The sequence below is a fragment of the Barbus barbus genome, assembly GCF_936440315.1.
Source record: "Barbus barbus genome assembly, chromosome: 45".
NCBI classification, from domain to species: domain Eukaryota; kingdom Metazoa; phylum Chordata; class Actinopteri; order Cypriniformes; family Cyprinidae; genus Barbus; species Barbus barbus.
This window is the reverse complement of record NC_136723.1, coordinates 21,101,842-21,115,905: the sequence shown is the minus strand read 5'-3', so window position 1 is coordinate 21,115,905 and position 14,064 is coordinate 21,101,842. Positions and strand designations below refer to the sequence as shown.

General features: G+C 37.8%; 1 protein-coding gene across 1 annotated transcript in view; it reads right to left on the bottom strand.

The window, feature by feature from the left end:
* LOC306864225 (contactin-associated protein-like 4) overlaps positions 1 to 11,716 on the bottom strand; it is a gene marked incomplete at its 5' end in the record, with an annotated part of 138,117 nt that extends 126,401 nt beyond the window's left edge. The window contains one exon of the mRNA XM_079408071.1: positions 11,628 to 11,716. Within this exon, the coding sequence (XP_079264197.1) occupies positions 11,628 to 11,716 (89 nt within the window). The remainder of the gene's footprint in view (positions 1 to 11,627) is intronic.
* Between the last annotated feature and the right edge of the window lie 2,348 nt (positions 11,717 to 14,064).

Below are 14,064 nucleotides of genomic sequence, written 5' to 3'. Positions count from 1 at the left end.
TAATAAAGATCTATATTTAATCATTATCATGCCATTTTATATATGTTTCGACAACTATATAAACATTACAAATGTGGATTTAACTGGGTTTTACAGCCTGATGGAATAGGAGAACATTTTAAATGTCTCAAAAAGAAGTTTTTATCCTCTAGTACTTTAGACACACCAAACCAAAGAACCAAAGAGCATCTCAAGACAAAAATGTTCTAAGAATGTTTTGCTAATGTTCCCATTAAGGTATGAAAACGTTTTTGTTGTCGTTGTTATTGCAACTATTGAAACATTAGAAATGTGCACACTTCACCTTTAAAGAAGAGGTTTATCTCTCATGTTATCATTCATCAGCATGACCCGCTTCCCAACATCTAGAGGAACTGAAATCCAGCCAAACTCCATCCCTTGCTTGCCATCTTCTTTCTTCCTGAGCTTTAATTGATTCTGCTGGCCGTTTCTAGCAAGACATGGCAACATACTTCACAATTATAACTAAGCTTTCACGACACTCTGGTGGCAACTCAGTTTTATCATAAAGCACACGACACCACCAAGAGTAAGCAGTCACACAGTCATGATTAAATTGAACACTTCAATGCCTCCGGACCAGCTTTCGGCAATGATAAACGACCTGGAAGTAAAGATAACATAGTAGGGGATGTCAGTCTTTCTGACCCGAGATCAGATAGGGAAACTCTCCTGAAATGCTTAGTGCAGACATTGAGTGTTTAGACATGATTGGCAGGTGGATTTTGAGCCAACAAACCAGCCCCGGAACTCACCAGTCTGCCACGGTGCTGAATATAATTGCCTTGGCAGAATGAACAGCCTGGGCGTAATGTGAAAAAACTGCTGCTGCACCACTGTTAATTCACTGACCGCTGTATTTGTCATCTGTATTAGTAACAGTCACATTTCTGGGCCTATTACTATTACAAATAGGTAAACAAAGGCTGAGTGTCAAAAAAGAAATACTACCACACCATAAGAGAGCTTATACGCTGTTAAACAAAGGATCGAAACGTGTTTTACAGCCTGATGAAGCACAAGAACCTTTATAAGCCTCTGAAAGAAATTTTTAATCTCCAGTTCTTCAGAAAAAACTAAGAACTAAGAAACCAAAACATGGATCTGAAGAACGTATGAAATTTCAAAAACGTTTTAATCTCCAAAAAAACAAACAAAGAGTACCTCAAAAACCTCATACAACCAAAAATAATTACAAAACGGTAATTCAAAAACCAATCATGATCTTCAAATGTTCTCCTGAACTCCTAAAAATAAACCTTTCAATTATTATATTCAATTATTGTCATGTTTGACATTTAAAGGGGTGGTTCACTGTTTTTTTCTAGGCTTGATTGTGTTTATGGGGTGCAGTCTACATTTACATTTACATTTAGTCATTTGGCAGACACTTTTATCCAAAGCGACTTACAATTGGGGAATACAAAAAGCGATTAATCTTGAAGAGGCAATCAGACAGAGGAAGTGCTCGTAACACCAAGTCTCAGTCATTGTTCAAATAAGTACAAGCTAGTAAGGGAGGGAGAGAAAGATAGAGGGAAAGAGTTTTTTTTTTGAGTTTAGGATGAAGTCAAGTACTGCCGAAAGAGATGAGTTTTCAGTTGCTGCTTGAAGATTGCCAGGGATCCGGCGTTCCGGATAGGGGTGGGAAGATTATTCCACCAGCCAGGAATGGTGAACGAGAATGTTCTGGAGAGTGATTTTGAGCCTCTCTGTGATGGTACCACAAGGCGTCGCTCACTAGCAGATCTCAAACTTCTGGAGGGGATGTAGGTTCGTAATAGTGAGTGGAAGTAGGAGGGTGCTGAGCCTGTGGTAGTTCTGTAGTTCAGTCTAACATGTTTTAATGCTTTGTTTTTAAAAAAACTAATAATTTTTCACATAATTTATCTTTATTCCACAACGCTCTGTCCCTTCTATTATAACGAGCTGATAATTTTCTGATTTTATGAAGCCCCTCCCTCAGAAATAGGCGATGGGCTCAGATTGGTTAGCTGGTCCAGTGTGTTGTGATTGGCTAAACCGCTCCTAGTGCGCGTCTGAACATCCCGCCCCTCACCTCAGCTGCATGTGCTCCGGTTGTATTGTACACAATGACGTCCTCAATACAAGTTATCAATTTGAGCCCGATTGAGACCCAGAGAATATTAGTGAAGAGGATCGCACAGAACCTGTGCAAGCATGGCTCTTAATGGTATGTTTTTTGTTTGTTGTAGTCTCATGCTTTTAGATACACTGTTATTTGTAAATGCTACTGCTTCTGTTGGCTTTTAATATATGGTTTTATCCTGATAAAAGCTTCAATTCAGTACGGCAATCGCATGCGCATCCATGTATAACACTTCTCATAGCTATGTGAAAATAAGTGTATAAATTGAACAATTCATTGTTTGAGCTGAGCTGGTGATCTGAATGAGAGAGAGAGAGAGCGAGCGAGCGATGCAGGGGTGTGTGCAGAGCAGGGCGACGCAAGGAACAGGATGGGGAACTGTTGCATTAGAACATTGATTTTGAAACTTGTGAATCCATTAGAATCGTTAGAAGACAGAATTGTGATTCATATATGAATAGATTTTTACGTGCACCCTAGTTTTTTCATCCTCTTCTCTAAAGCAGCACAACATGGCCTCTCCCCCTTCATTGCATGTTCCCAGGGGTGGGGTTTATCTGGGTTCGTGACGTAACGAACCCGGGAAGTAGCTCGTTGTAGTCCCTACCAACCGTTTTTGTAGGCTTTTTGTGTCAACTTTGCAGATATTGTTTATGCTCAAACAGCAACATTAAACAACAGTGAAATCGCAATCAACCACCCCTTTAATATTAGTTTTATATATTTCTTTGTGTAATTCCTATGTGTATATGTATAAAAACACTGTCTATACATCCCAATTACACAAAAACAAAAACACAATAATACAGACAATATAAGAAAAAGCACAAAATATCATGACTACGACAATTAATTTAATGTAAATAGAATGCAATTACAACCCGAATTCCGGAAATACATTTTATATAATTATATTTACATATATAATTAATATTTATTATTTATATCCATTTATTGCCTTCCAATTCAAAATAGTTCTGCAACCCGAAAATGTTGGGACATTTTTTAAAATGAAAACTAAAAGACTTTCAAATCACATGAGCCAATATTTTATTCACAATAGAACATAGAGACATCAAATTGCAAAGGCTTTGCAAATATTATCATCTATAGTGCATAACATCATCAAAAGATTCAGTGAAACTGGATAAATCTCTGTGCGTAAGGGACAAGGCCGAAGACCTTTGTTGGATGCCCGTGGTCTTCGGGCCCACAGACGACACTGCATCACTCATCGGCATGATTCTGTCATTGACAATACTAAATGGGCCCAGGAATACTTCCAGAAACCACTGTCGGTAAACACAATCTGCCGTGCTATCTGCAGATGCCAACTAAAGCTCTATCATGCAAAAAGGAAGCCATACGTGAACACGGTCCAGAAGCGCTGTTGTGTCCTGTGGGCCAAGGCTCATTTAAAGTGCTCAGCAGGACAATGCAAAACCACATACTGCAGCTATTACAACAGCATGGTTTCGTAGTAGAAGAGTCCGGGTGCTGAATTGGCCTGCCTGCAGTCCAGATTTTTCACCTATAGAGAAAATTTGGCGCATCATTAAATGGAAAATACGTCAAAGACGACCACAAAGTCTTCAGCAGCTGGAAACCTATATCAGGCAAGAATGGGACCATATTCCAACACCAAAACTCCAGAAACTCATAACCTCGATGTCCAGATGTCTTCAAACTTTTTTGAAAAGAAGAGGAGATGCTACACCATGGTAAACATGCCCCTGTCCCAACTATTTTGAGACATGTAGCAGGCATCAAATTTGAAATAAGCTTCAGTGTTCCCACACGTTGATTTATTTAATATCCACATCGACCGCCACAAATACTCAGCGCTCACACACACGAGCATGACTTCAGAACTCGATTTAGCAACTTTCAGACCCTTTTAGCGGCTTCTTTCCATAAAAGGTACATACTGACAAACCTATCAATTTTTTTTTTTTTTAAAACCTTAGCTATCGTTCAGTTGGAAGATGTCGCCAGTACTGCCCCGCAAGCACGAGGTCTGACTCTCCCGGCGCAGCATCACCTCTCTCGGCATCTGTTCTGAGCAGTGAGCGGCAGAGAAACAGCGCTTTCAGTTGGCCGTACCGCAGCAGAGCCGTCAATAAATCATTTACAAAACAGCATTTCCAAGCACCTGTCGCTTACTGACTGTTTGGACTTATAAATTTGAACGTAATTTGTCTGTTAATATGCACATAGTTTGTTACATTACTCAGACGCAGGCAGTGCACTGAATAAGACAAAACAGTAATATAGTCGCTTTTTAGTGTAGATGTATGTTGATTTTATCAGACGATGTCATGATTATAAATCAGGATTTAAGGAGTATAGTGAGTGATTCCTGGTTAACATGTATTATTAATGGGCCATGTTTAGTCACTATTTATACCTGTTTTATGTATGACAACAGAAAATATATTGTGAACAGCTTTATTGGGCATTCAGTTGTATTACAGTATGTGATAGTTCATAGAGTAGAACATCTGAAGTGCCAAAACTCGTCTGAATGCAAACGTGATGCAATGACGTCATACATATGCAAATTAATATGTGACGTCACCTGCCGCCACAAGTGTCACTAAATCCTGTGGGAAATACTGAGCTCATTTTGTGCATAAAATTGTAAAATTTCTCAGTTTAAACATTTGTTATGTTATCTATGTTCTGTTTTGAATAAAATATTGGCTCATGTGATTTGAAATTCTTTTAGTTTTCATTTTATTCAAATTTAAAAAAACGTCCCAACATTTCCAGAATTCGGGTTGCAGAACTGTTTTGAATTGGAAGGAAATAAATGAATGTAAATAATAAATATTAATTATATATGTAAATATAAGTATGTAAAATGTATATATTAACAAATATTATTTATGTAAAAATAAGTAAACAAAAAATAAATATGTAAACGATAATATAAATATGGAAAACTTAATTTGTTTCATAAAATTAATGATATTCTTCTTATATTATACATCAATATTATTTTATACATTTTCTAAGTAAATAAATATTATTACTCGATAATATTTCTGTAAAATAAATGAGAAACTATTATTTTTAAATAAATATTATTTAATTAGATTCATGTACAAATTATTGATTTAACAAGTAATAAAAATATTATTTTGCAGAATATTTTTGTAAAAGATACTAAACACAAACATGTAAAATGTATGTCATGTATATTACTTGTAATAAATTAAATAAATAGTAATGAAAAATGGTTCTTTAGAAATCTGCATATGTTCTGGTACTTTATAGAACCCATATGGGCTTCACTTTTAGTTCTTTAGGACAACATCTATGATCTGGTGCTTCAAGAAGCCCAGAAACGCAAACACTGATTTGAAGAACCTGAAGAAATCTGGTTCATCTGAAGAATGAAACATGAATCAGCTGTTTTCATCTCCAAAGAAACAAACAACTCAAGAGCCTCAAACATCCACAATGCCTTGCTGAAAAGAACCATTAAAGAGGCTATATGCTTAAGTGTGTGCTCCAGTATGAAACTACACAAGAGAGCCCATGAGTCCATTTTGAAAATCGAGATATAATAATACACCGCTAAATCTACCTTGGAGGTTAAAAGAAAAATAGAAGTGATTTCAGAAATGAAGCCTTTGTTGATGGCTCTTTAGGGCACAAGGACTTCAAAATGAAGAGTGAAAGTGGGTCATTGGATGTAAACAGGCCTGTGTGGACTCCCAGTGCAAATGTAAGATCAGCCCAGTGCGCTTCCTGCAGAGGAACCAGCTGAGCCCAGCACGGCTCTGATTGCAGCCTGATTCTGCGTCTCACATGGACATGAGCAGGATATTTCAGGCTTGTGCTTTATGTGCTTACAGAGATGGCCATACAGATGAAGCTGAACAAGCTGTACAAAACCCCCAGTTTCTGCCAAAGTCATCAGATGCACACCATGATACAGATGCACACTAAATGAGAAAGATGCACATTCCAGAAGATCACAGAAACTTGAGGGAGATCTCACCCTAGCAACCACCCAGAACACCCTAACAACCACATGGCAACATGCTAAACACATTTGGAACACCCTGTCAACAATACTAGCATCATAGTTTCTACAAATTTAAAAAAATTTAAAATCTATACCACTACTAATATGTCAATAATGTATAAGTCAAAACATAAATATATAAATAAAAAATAAATATAAATAAATAACAGAATTTTTACACGCTGGATGATGAAATTAGTGGAAAATCCATCCCACAGATAAACACTGAATGAGGAAGATGCATATTTCAGAAGATCACAGAAACTTGAGGGATGACTTGCCCTAGCAACAACATGCTAACAGGCTAAAAAGAAATTAGAAGCCAAAAACTCGCTTTTAAAAATTAAAATTCCTTAGCAACACCCTGCCAATGACCCTAACATCACAGTTTATGAGACAAAAATAAATAAATATCACTATTCTTTTCAAATTGTATCATTAGATACAAAGTATAAATACATTCATAAAAATAAATAAATGTAAATATTAGAGATTGACTGGCCAGTGATCAGAATCGGACGATTTTTCGCATGACCGGCCCGGACACGCACACGCACACTCACAGTCGCGTGTAAACACGTAGTTTCGCGTGAGAATAATTCTAATTTTAATTGCATTCAGTGTAAATGGCGACTAATAATGTATTTATGTCGAGCCAGATGAGGCTTGCACAGCCTGAGGGAGTGCGTGAGAGAGACAGCAGACACAAAATAACTCACAGAAATGTATAGATGCATACTGCGGTAGAAAAAAAAAAAAATATATATATATATATAAATATATATACAAAATATGATTTCGATAAGCAACATTATACGTCCATGATGTTTCCCCGAATATCAATATCAACACGACTGCAACGTGACACTGATTATATACAATAGTATTTCAATAAACAAGAAGTTAAAATTAAGTGACTTAGAGTTTAGACAAAATTTTGACTGTTTTTTCTCAATTTCGCTGCTGAAAATAGTTCCGATCAAAGCCACAGCAGAACTGTTTTGTGTCTCCGAGCAACACAGCGGTGTTTCATTACCAGTGTTGGGGAGTAGTTAACTACAAGTAGCGACGCTACTAACTTAACTACATTTTTCAGTAGCTTGGCAGTAGCTCAGTTGCTTTTTAAACAGTGTAGCTTTTCCAGTAGCTAACTACTTTTTGCAGCAAGTAGCGGTGTAGCGCGAGCAAAAGCTACATTGCGTTTTGTCGAGCCTGCGCGAATCAGCGCGATGCAAGGATATTCTTCTTGTTAGATTACAAACTCATTTTTTGCCATTACCGCCACCTGTTGTTTAATCACGCATCTTGCGGCTAACAGTTCACTGACGTACAGAAGTGGGTTGACACACCCATATTATCCATGATGGAGCAAGACGTGGCGGCAGATTTGGAGGATGGAGAAACAACTAACGTTAATTACCCATGGCCTTATTTGTCCAAGTTCATGTCTCTCAAAGAAACGACAAGTAAAGGTTACACTTTTTGTAACAGTCTGAGATATTTGAGTGTTGTGTGTAATAAAACAATACTCTTTGAAATCATAATTGTATTGCATTGTTTTAAACACTAAATATTTTACTTAAAACATTCCTCAGACACTTATTCAGTTATTTATAATATACGTTGTTCAAAAAAATCAAAAGTAGTTTCAATGTAGCTAGCTACTTTTTGATAGTAACTTGTAGTGTAGCTAACTACTTTTCCAAAAGGGTAGCTTGACTGTAGTTTAACTACTTTAACTTACGAGTAGCTTGTAGCTTGTCAAACTACAGTTTCAGAGTAGCTTCCCCAACACTGTTCATTACTGAATGAATCGAGTGAGTCAATGATTCAGTGGCCCATTCATAAGGACAGTCACTTGCATCGTTTCTGAATTAATCTACCGTTTGAATGAATGAAAGTATAAATTGGTTGAATGAAAGAATAAATGACTCACTCATTAAAACAGACACTTGCCGTCACCTACTGGTGGTTTAGTCATATTTAAAAGTATCATTGCATTTTTTTCAACATTTATTTGCGTTTAAAAAAATATGTAAAACATTAATCTTATAAAATTATTTATGCATTTGAAATTTTGCATTGTAAATGCATTTATGGCACCTGAGCCATAGTGGGAAATGACATCCGTTTTGTTACATACAGCAACTCATTTTAAGTTAACTATTTCTTCCTCTTTCCAGTCACAGAGCACTTTATTTAGAGAGTTGTTTAAGTGAGAGAAAATCTGTAACTTAGTCCAGATTGGGGGGATTGTAATGTTTAATAATTTATTTTATTATGTAATAAAATTAAGTAATTAAGTAATTTTTGCATTGAATTTTGTTTGAATATGCTTTCAATTATAGTTCTTAGACAGAAAATCGGTATCGGCAGGGCACACGTCCAAAAACAAATCGGAAATCGGAATCAGCCAAGAAAATTGCAATCGGTGCATCTTTAGTAAATATATAAACAAAACACCTAAAAACAGTCTCACCCTGGCAACCACATAGCAACATGCTAAAATATACAATTAGAACATCCCAGCAACACCCTGGTATCACAGTTTCTTAAAAAAAAAAAAAAAAATGAATGAATGAATGAATGAACCAAAGAAATCTGTCTATATAGCTTATATATATATATATATATATATATATATAAATACTTAAATGCAACCATGTTGTCTACATGCCAATCATAGAAGTATCAAATGCATTTTAAATAAGAAAAAGTAAAGAATATTAAGATTATATATTACATGTCTTCCAATTCCACACAAAAGGTACCTGAAAAAGATACCTTCACATAAACGTGAAGCAAGACTCACCCTAGCAACCACATAGCAACATGCTAAAATGATTCTAACAATCAGATCACCCTAACAATGATCCTAGCAACAGTTTCTTCTTCAAAAAAGTAAAATCTATACCACCAACAAATATGCACCAAGGAAATACCGTTTTTTGGGGGGTCCCATGATATGTTTTGATGTACCTTGGAGTGGATATATCATCACTGTAGCACGAAGTGCCACAGCACTCAAGCGTAAGGTATGTCTGGTCACCAGCGCACTCTCATTTCTAATGCATCCTCAATCTGTGCAGACAGAAGAGCAGAATTCAGCATCCATCACCCCAGATATTGTATTCTGGAGTGCTGCGCGCTGCGGAGAGCCAGGGGCATACAAAGTTCATAACCATCTGTTTCAATTACAACACATATGCATCTCATTACCAACACCCACAAGCTCAGAGCGTGACGTCAGTGTCGTCCTCTGGAGCGACGCGAGCGCTTATGGTGGCAGCCGTCACTCTGTGTTTGACTGCTTCAGTGTAATTCCCCATGATCCACTCTGGTAAAGCTTGTTCTAATGCATTCCTTCATTCCAGATTCAACATCTGTGAACAAATACTGCTGAAAGCCTCTAAATAAATGCTGCTTCACTGACCGTCTGATGCATACCGCATGCAAACATGCAAGAAAACATGACTGATTGACTTCATGCAACTCACACCAGTTTAGAGACGTACCAGTTCACCTAGAAACCAAATCATGGTTAACAAGAACCCGTTTGATACATTTCAGAGAAAGAACTAGTCACTGCATCTGCCAGACTGACAGGCTAACTAGATATCCATGAGAAGACTGTGCATTTTGGATGGACAGTAATACTGCTCACACATTTCTGCTCATTTTATTGACGTTTTTTCACCAAGCGACATTACTGTGCACTTATTTCAACAGGTTTCTACACCAGTCGATCATGGACCCTTTTCACAGACTGTGATGATAAATCTAGCAAAGTTTCTCTTTTATTTTAATTTTTAATGAAATATTATAACAACAATTTAATGAAATTATAACACTATATCTTGTGTTATATTACACTGGCATTATAGTTTTTAGAAATCTAGTTAATGCTGAAAAGCACTTGCATTAGAAACACTTTAACATCTTTCTCTCTTTTGACCAACGTGATCAATCTTTTCATACATACATATACACTACTGTTCAAGTACATTTTTTCTGTTATTTTTTCTTTTGCTATTATACGTACATTATATACATACAAGCACACACAGATATATATATATATATATATATATATATATATATATATATATATATATATATATATATATACACATATATACACACACACACATTTTTCTGCATTGTTTTTCATAGAAACACTATTGAGGATTTTTTTATTCTTTTGCTACTGTATTAAGCAAATGGAAATGCAAAAAGTCATATATTTGTTGTAGTTTCCATTTACCATGATAGAAGTTTATTAACCATTATGATTTCTGCTTTGAAAATATGAAAAGAGTCCAATGTCGTTCAGATAAATCCACCCATAAACGCCGCTAAAGACTCTGATTGGTCGCCTCACCTGTCAATCAGAAAGACTATTGTTATGCTACAATAATGTACAATAATGCACATAATGTTACAACAGTGCATATTACCTTAGACATTTAAAAAATATCCTCACCTGAGATGATTTGCATGTTCTCCACACTTGGCCAAACTGGTGTTTAGCTGGTTGGCAAGCAGGTCTCACATCCTGACCAACTAAAAACTGCCCAAAACTCCAACAAAACCCGCAAACCTGACCAGCCTGAGCGGATGTCTTTAAGATGTTTTTTGTTTGTTTGTTTTTTTCTCAGCAGGGAAATATATTATTTCGGACTGGAGGAGACGATTCGGTAGCTATAGTAGATCTGCAGCGCGTCGGACGTCAGTTTAAGGTCCTGCGCATTAATAAATCATTATTAATAAAGTTTTTTTTTTAACGTTTTGTTACTATTTTAGGCTATTAATTCCAATTAAATAGCCTACTGTAAATAATATTGATATTATTATGAAATATAATTACAAATAAGTTCACAGTCGTAATTGTGATGATAATTAATCCACTAGGCTATTAGACACGAAGGCTTAAAACACACGACATTAAACAGTGTTTCTCCTGTCGCCACAAACCGCTGCGGCGCGTCCGACCCTTGAAATACACGAGTTAGTGTAGAGTTAGTGTGTAGGCTACTACAGCAATAGACATGTCTCAAAATGAGCGGTTTTGTCACTTACATCAAGACAAAACCGCTCATTTTGAGACTATTTGAACTAAAAATCACACAACAGATATTCCGGATCCATAAACTCGATCAAACCAATTCGATGCGTAAAACACCTTCCCGTTATCTGTTGCATTAATGAATTAATTACCATCTGAAACTGCCACATTATACGGTACATAAATACATCATCCAAACATAATATAATAAAATACATCAACTAAAATCAGAAAACGACATCGGATTAGTTAGTCGTTTAATCTCCATTTGGCACAAAGCAAAGTTCCTCCTCAACTTACTGCCGTTATTACAGTCAGAGGACCGCGGACACAATTCCAGGAAAAAAGTCGTTATTCGCCTCAGATTAACGCGAATAATAGGAATAAGGTGATACTCGCCTTTGCTGACGGAGCCTGTGATGAAGTACAAGATGAGATACAGCGGTAAAATCATTCCAATAGTGTGAGAGCCCCGCAGATCCATGATGCGCTCCTGATGCTGGAATGAGACTGACTCTCCTCAGCGCGAGACTCGAGGAGCGAGAGCGCGCGCGGGTGAGTGTGTGTGTGTGTGTGTGTGTGTGTGTGTGTTCTGCTCTCAGTGGCTCTTTCACGCCATCCTGCTGCCGAAAACATCTGAATACAGTCTGCCTGAAACACACACACACACGTTTGTTTCTGTGAATTGTGGGGATAGACTTCTATTGCTTTTAAACTGACCAAACGATATTTTCTATCCCCTAACCCTACCCCTTACAGAAAACCTGTTTGCATTGTTACACTTTCAGATAAACATAATTTACTATGTTTTTTTTTTTTTGTCCCCCTTGTGGACCGCAGTACACACACACACACACACACTCGCAGACACACATGTTGGTTTTTGTGGTTTATGGGGACTCTCCATAGGCGTAATGGTTTTTATACTGAACAAACTGTGTGTGTTATTGCCCTACACCAACCCTACACCTAAACTTAGCCCTCACAGCAGACTTTGTGCATTTTTAGATTTTCAAAAAAAAAACACCATTTAGTATGTTTTTTAAGCCTTTTGCATTACGGGGACATAGGCAGTGTCCTCATAAACCACCTTCATATTGTAATACCTCTGTCATACCCATGTCATTATACAAATTTGTGTCCTCATAAACCACATAAACATGCACACTCTGACACACACACACACACACACACACACACACACACTCGCAGACACACTCACACTCGCAGACACACTCTGACACACACACTCGCAGACACACACAGAGTACTGTCTGGTGCGCAAACCTGCTGCAGCTTTAATTTAATCTCATCAGGTTATAAGGAGAATCTGCAACGCTGTCAAATCAAATCAAATTCAAATTCAAATTCAAATTTTATTTGTCACATACACAGTCATACACAGTACGATATGCAGTGAAATGCTTGTACGGCAGCCAGTGACCTTAAAAAATATTAATAAGAAAAAATACAAAAGAAGATAAACTTAACTAGTAAATAAACTGTACAAATAAGGGCATAATAATAAAAAAAAAAATATATATATATATATATATATATATATATATATATATAAAATTTTTAAAGTGGCAATGCAAAAGTGACTTATGAAACGTTAAAGTGACTTATGAAGTGTCATGTCATGTGCAATGGTTCAGATATATAAATATGTATTGCATGAATGTGTCCATGATTGTCCAGTCAATGTTTCAAAGATATTACTCCTGTGTGATGGTGTGATTGAGAGACCTTATCGCCTGCGGGAAGAAGCTCCTCCTCAGTCTCTCTGTGTTGGTCTTCAGGGAGCGGAATCGCTTCCCAGACCGCAACAGAGAGAACAGTCCATTGTTGGGATGGCTGAGGTCCTTTACGATCTTCCTGGCCTTGGTCCAGCACCGCTTGCTGTAGATTGAGTGCAGGTCAGGGAGTTCGGTGCGGATGATGCGTTCAGCTGATCGCACCACCCTCTGTAGAGCTCGTCTGTCCTGCATGGTGCTGTTTCCAAACCAGGTCGTGATGTTTCCCGTCAGGATGCTCTCTATGGTACAGGAGTAGAAATTCCTGAGCACTTTAGAGGGCAGTCTGAAGTCTCTCAAGCGTCTGAGGTGGTAGAGACGTTGCCGGGTCTTTTTCACCACGGTGTTGATGTGACAGGACCATGACAGGTCCTGCGTGATGTGAACACCGAGGTATCGGAAGCTGTCCACTCTCTCCACTGGGCTCCTGTTGATGATGGGGGTCTGGTAGTTCCTCTCCTGCTTTGTACTAAAGTCCACTATCAGCTCCTTTGTCTTGCTGACGTTCAGGAGGAGATTGTTCCTCTGGCACCAGTTCTCCAGATTTACAATCTCCTCTAGGTAGGCCGACTCATCATTGTTGGTGATCAGGCCCATCACGACAGTGTCGTCAGCAAACTTGATGATGACGGTGGAGTTGGTAGTGGCCACGCAGTCGTGGGTGTACAAAGAGTACAGCAGGGGGCTCAGAACACAACCCTGGGAGGCTCCAGTGCTGAGAGTGAGTGAGGCTGAGACATGTCCGCCCATCCTTACTGCCTGTGGTCAGCCAGTCAGAAAATTGGAGATCCACTGACACATTGATGAGCTGAGTCCCAGGTGCTCCAGCTTGGTGGTGAGTGTGGAGGGAATTATGGTATTAAATGCAGAGTTGTAGTCGATGAAGAGCATTTTAACATAATTCCCTTTCCTAGTGTCCAGGTGAGTAAGTGATGTGTGGAGGAGATGTGAGATTGCATTGTCTGTGGAACGGTTCTGGCGGTATGCAAACTGTAGTGGGTCGAGTGTGTCCGGTAGTGAAGAAATGATGAAGTCT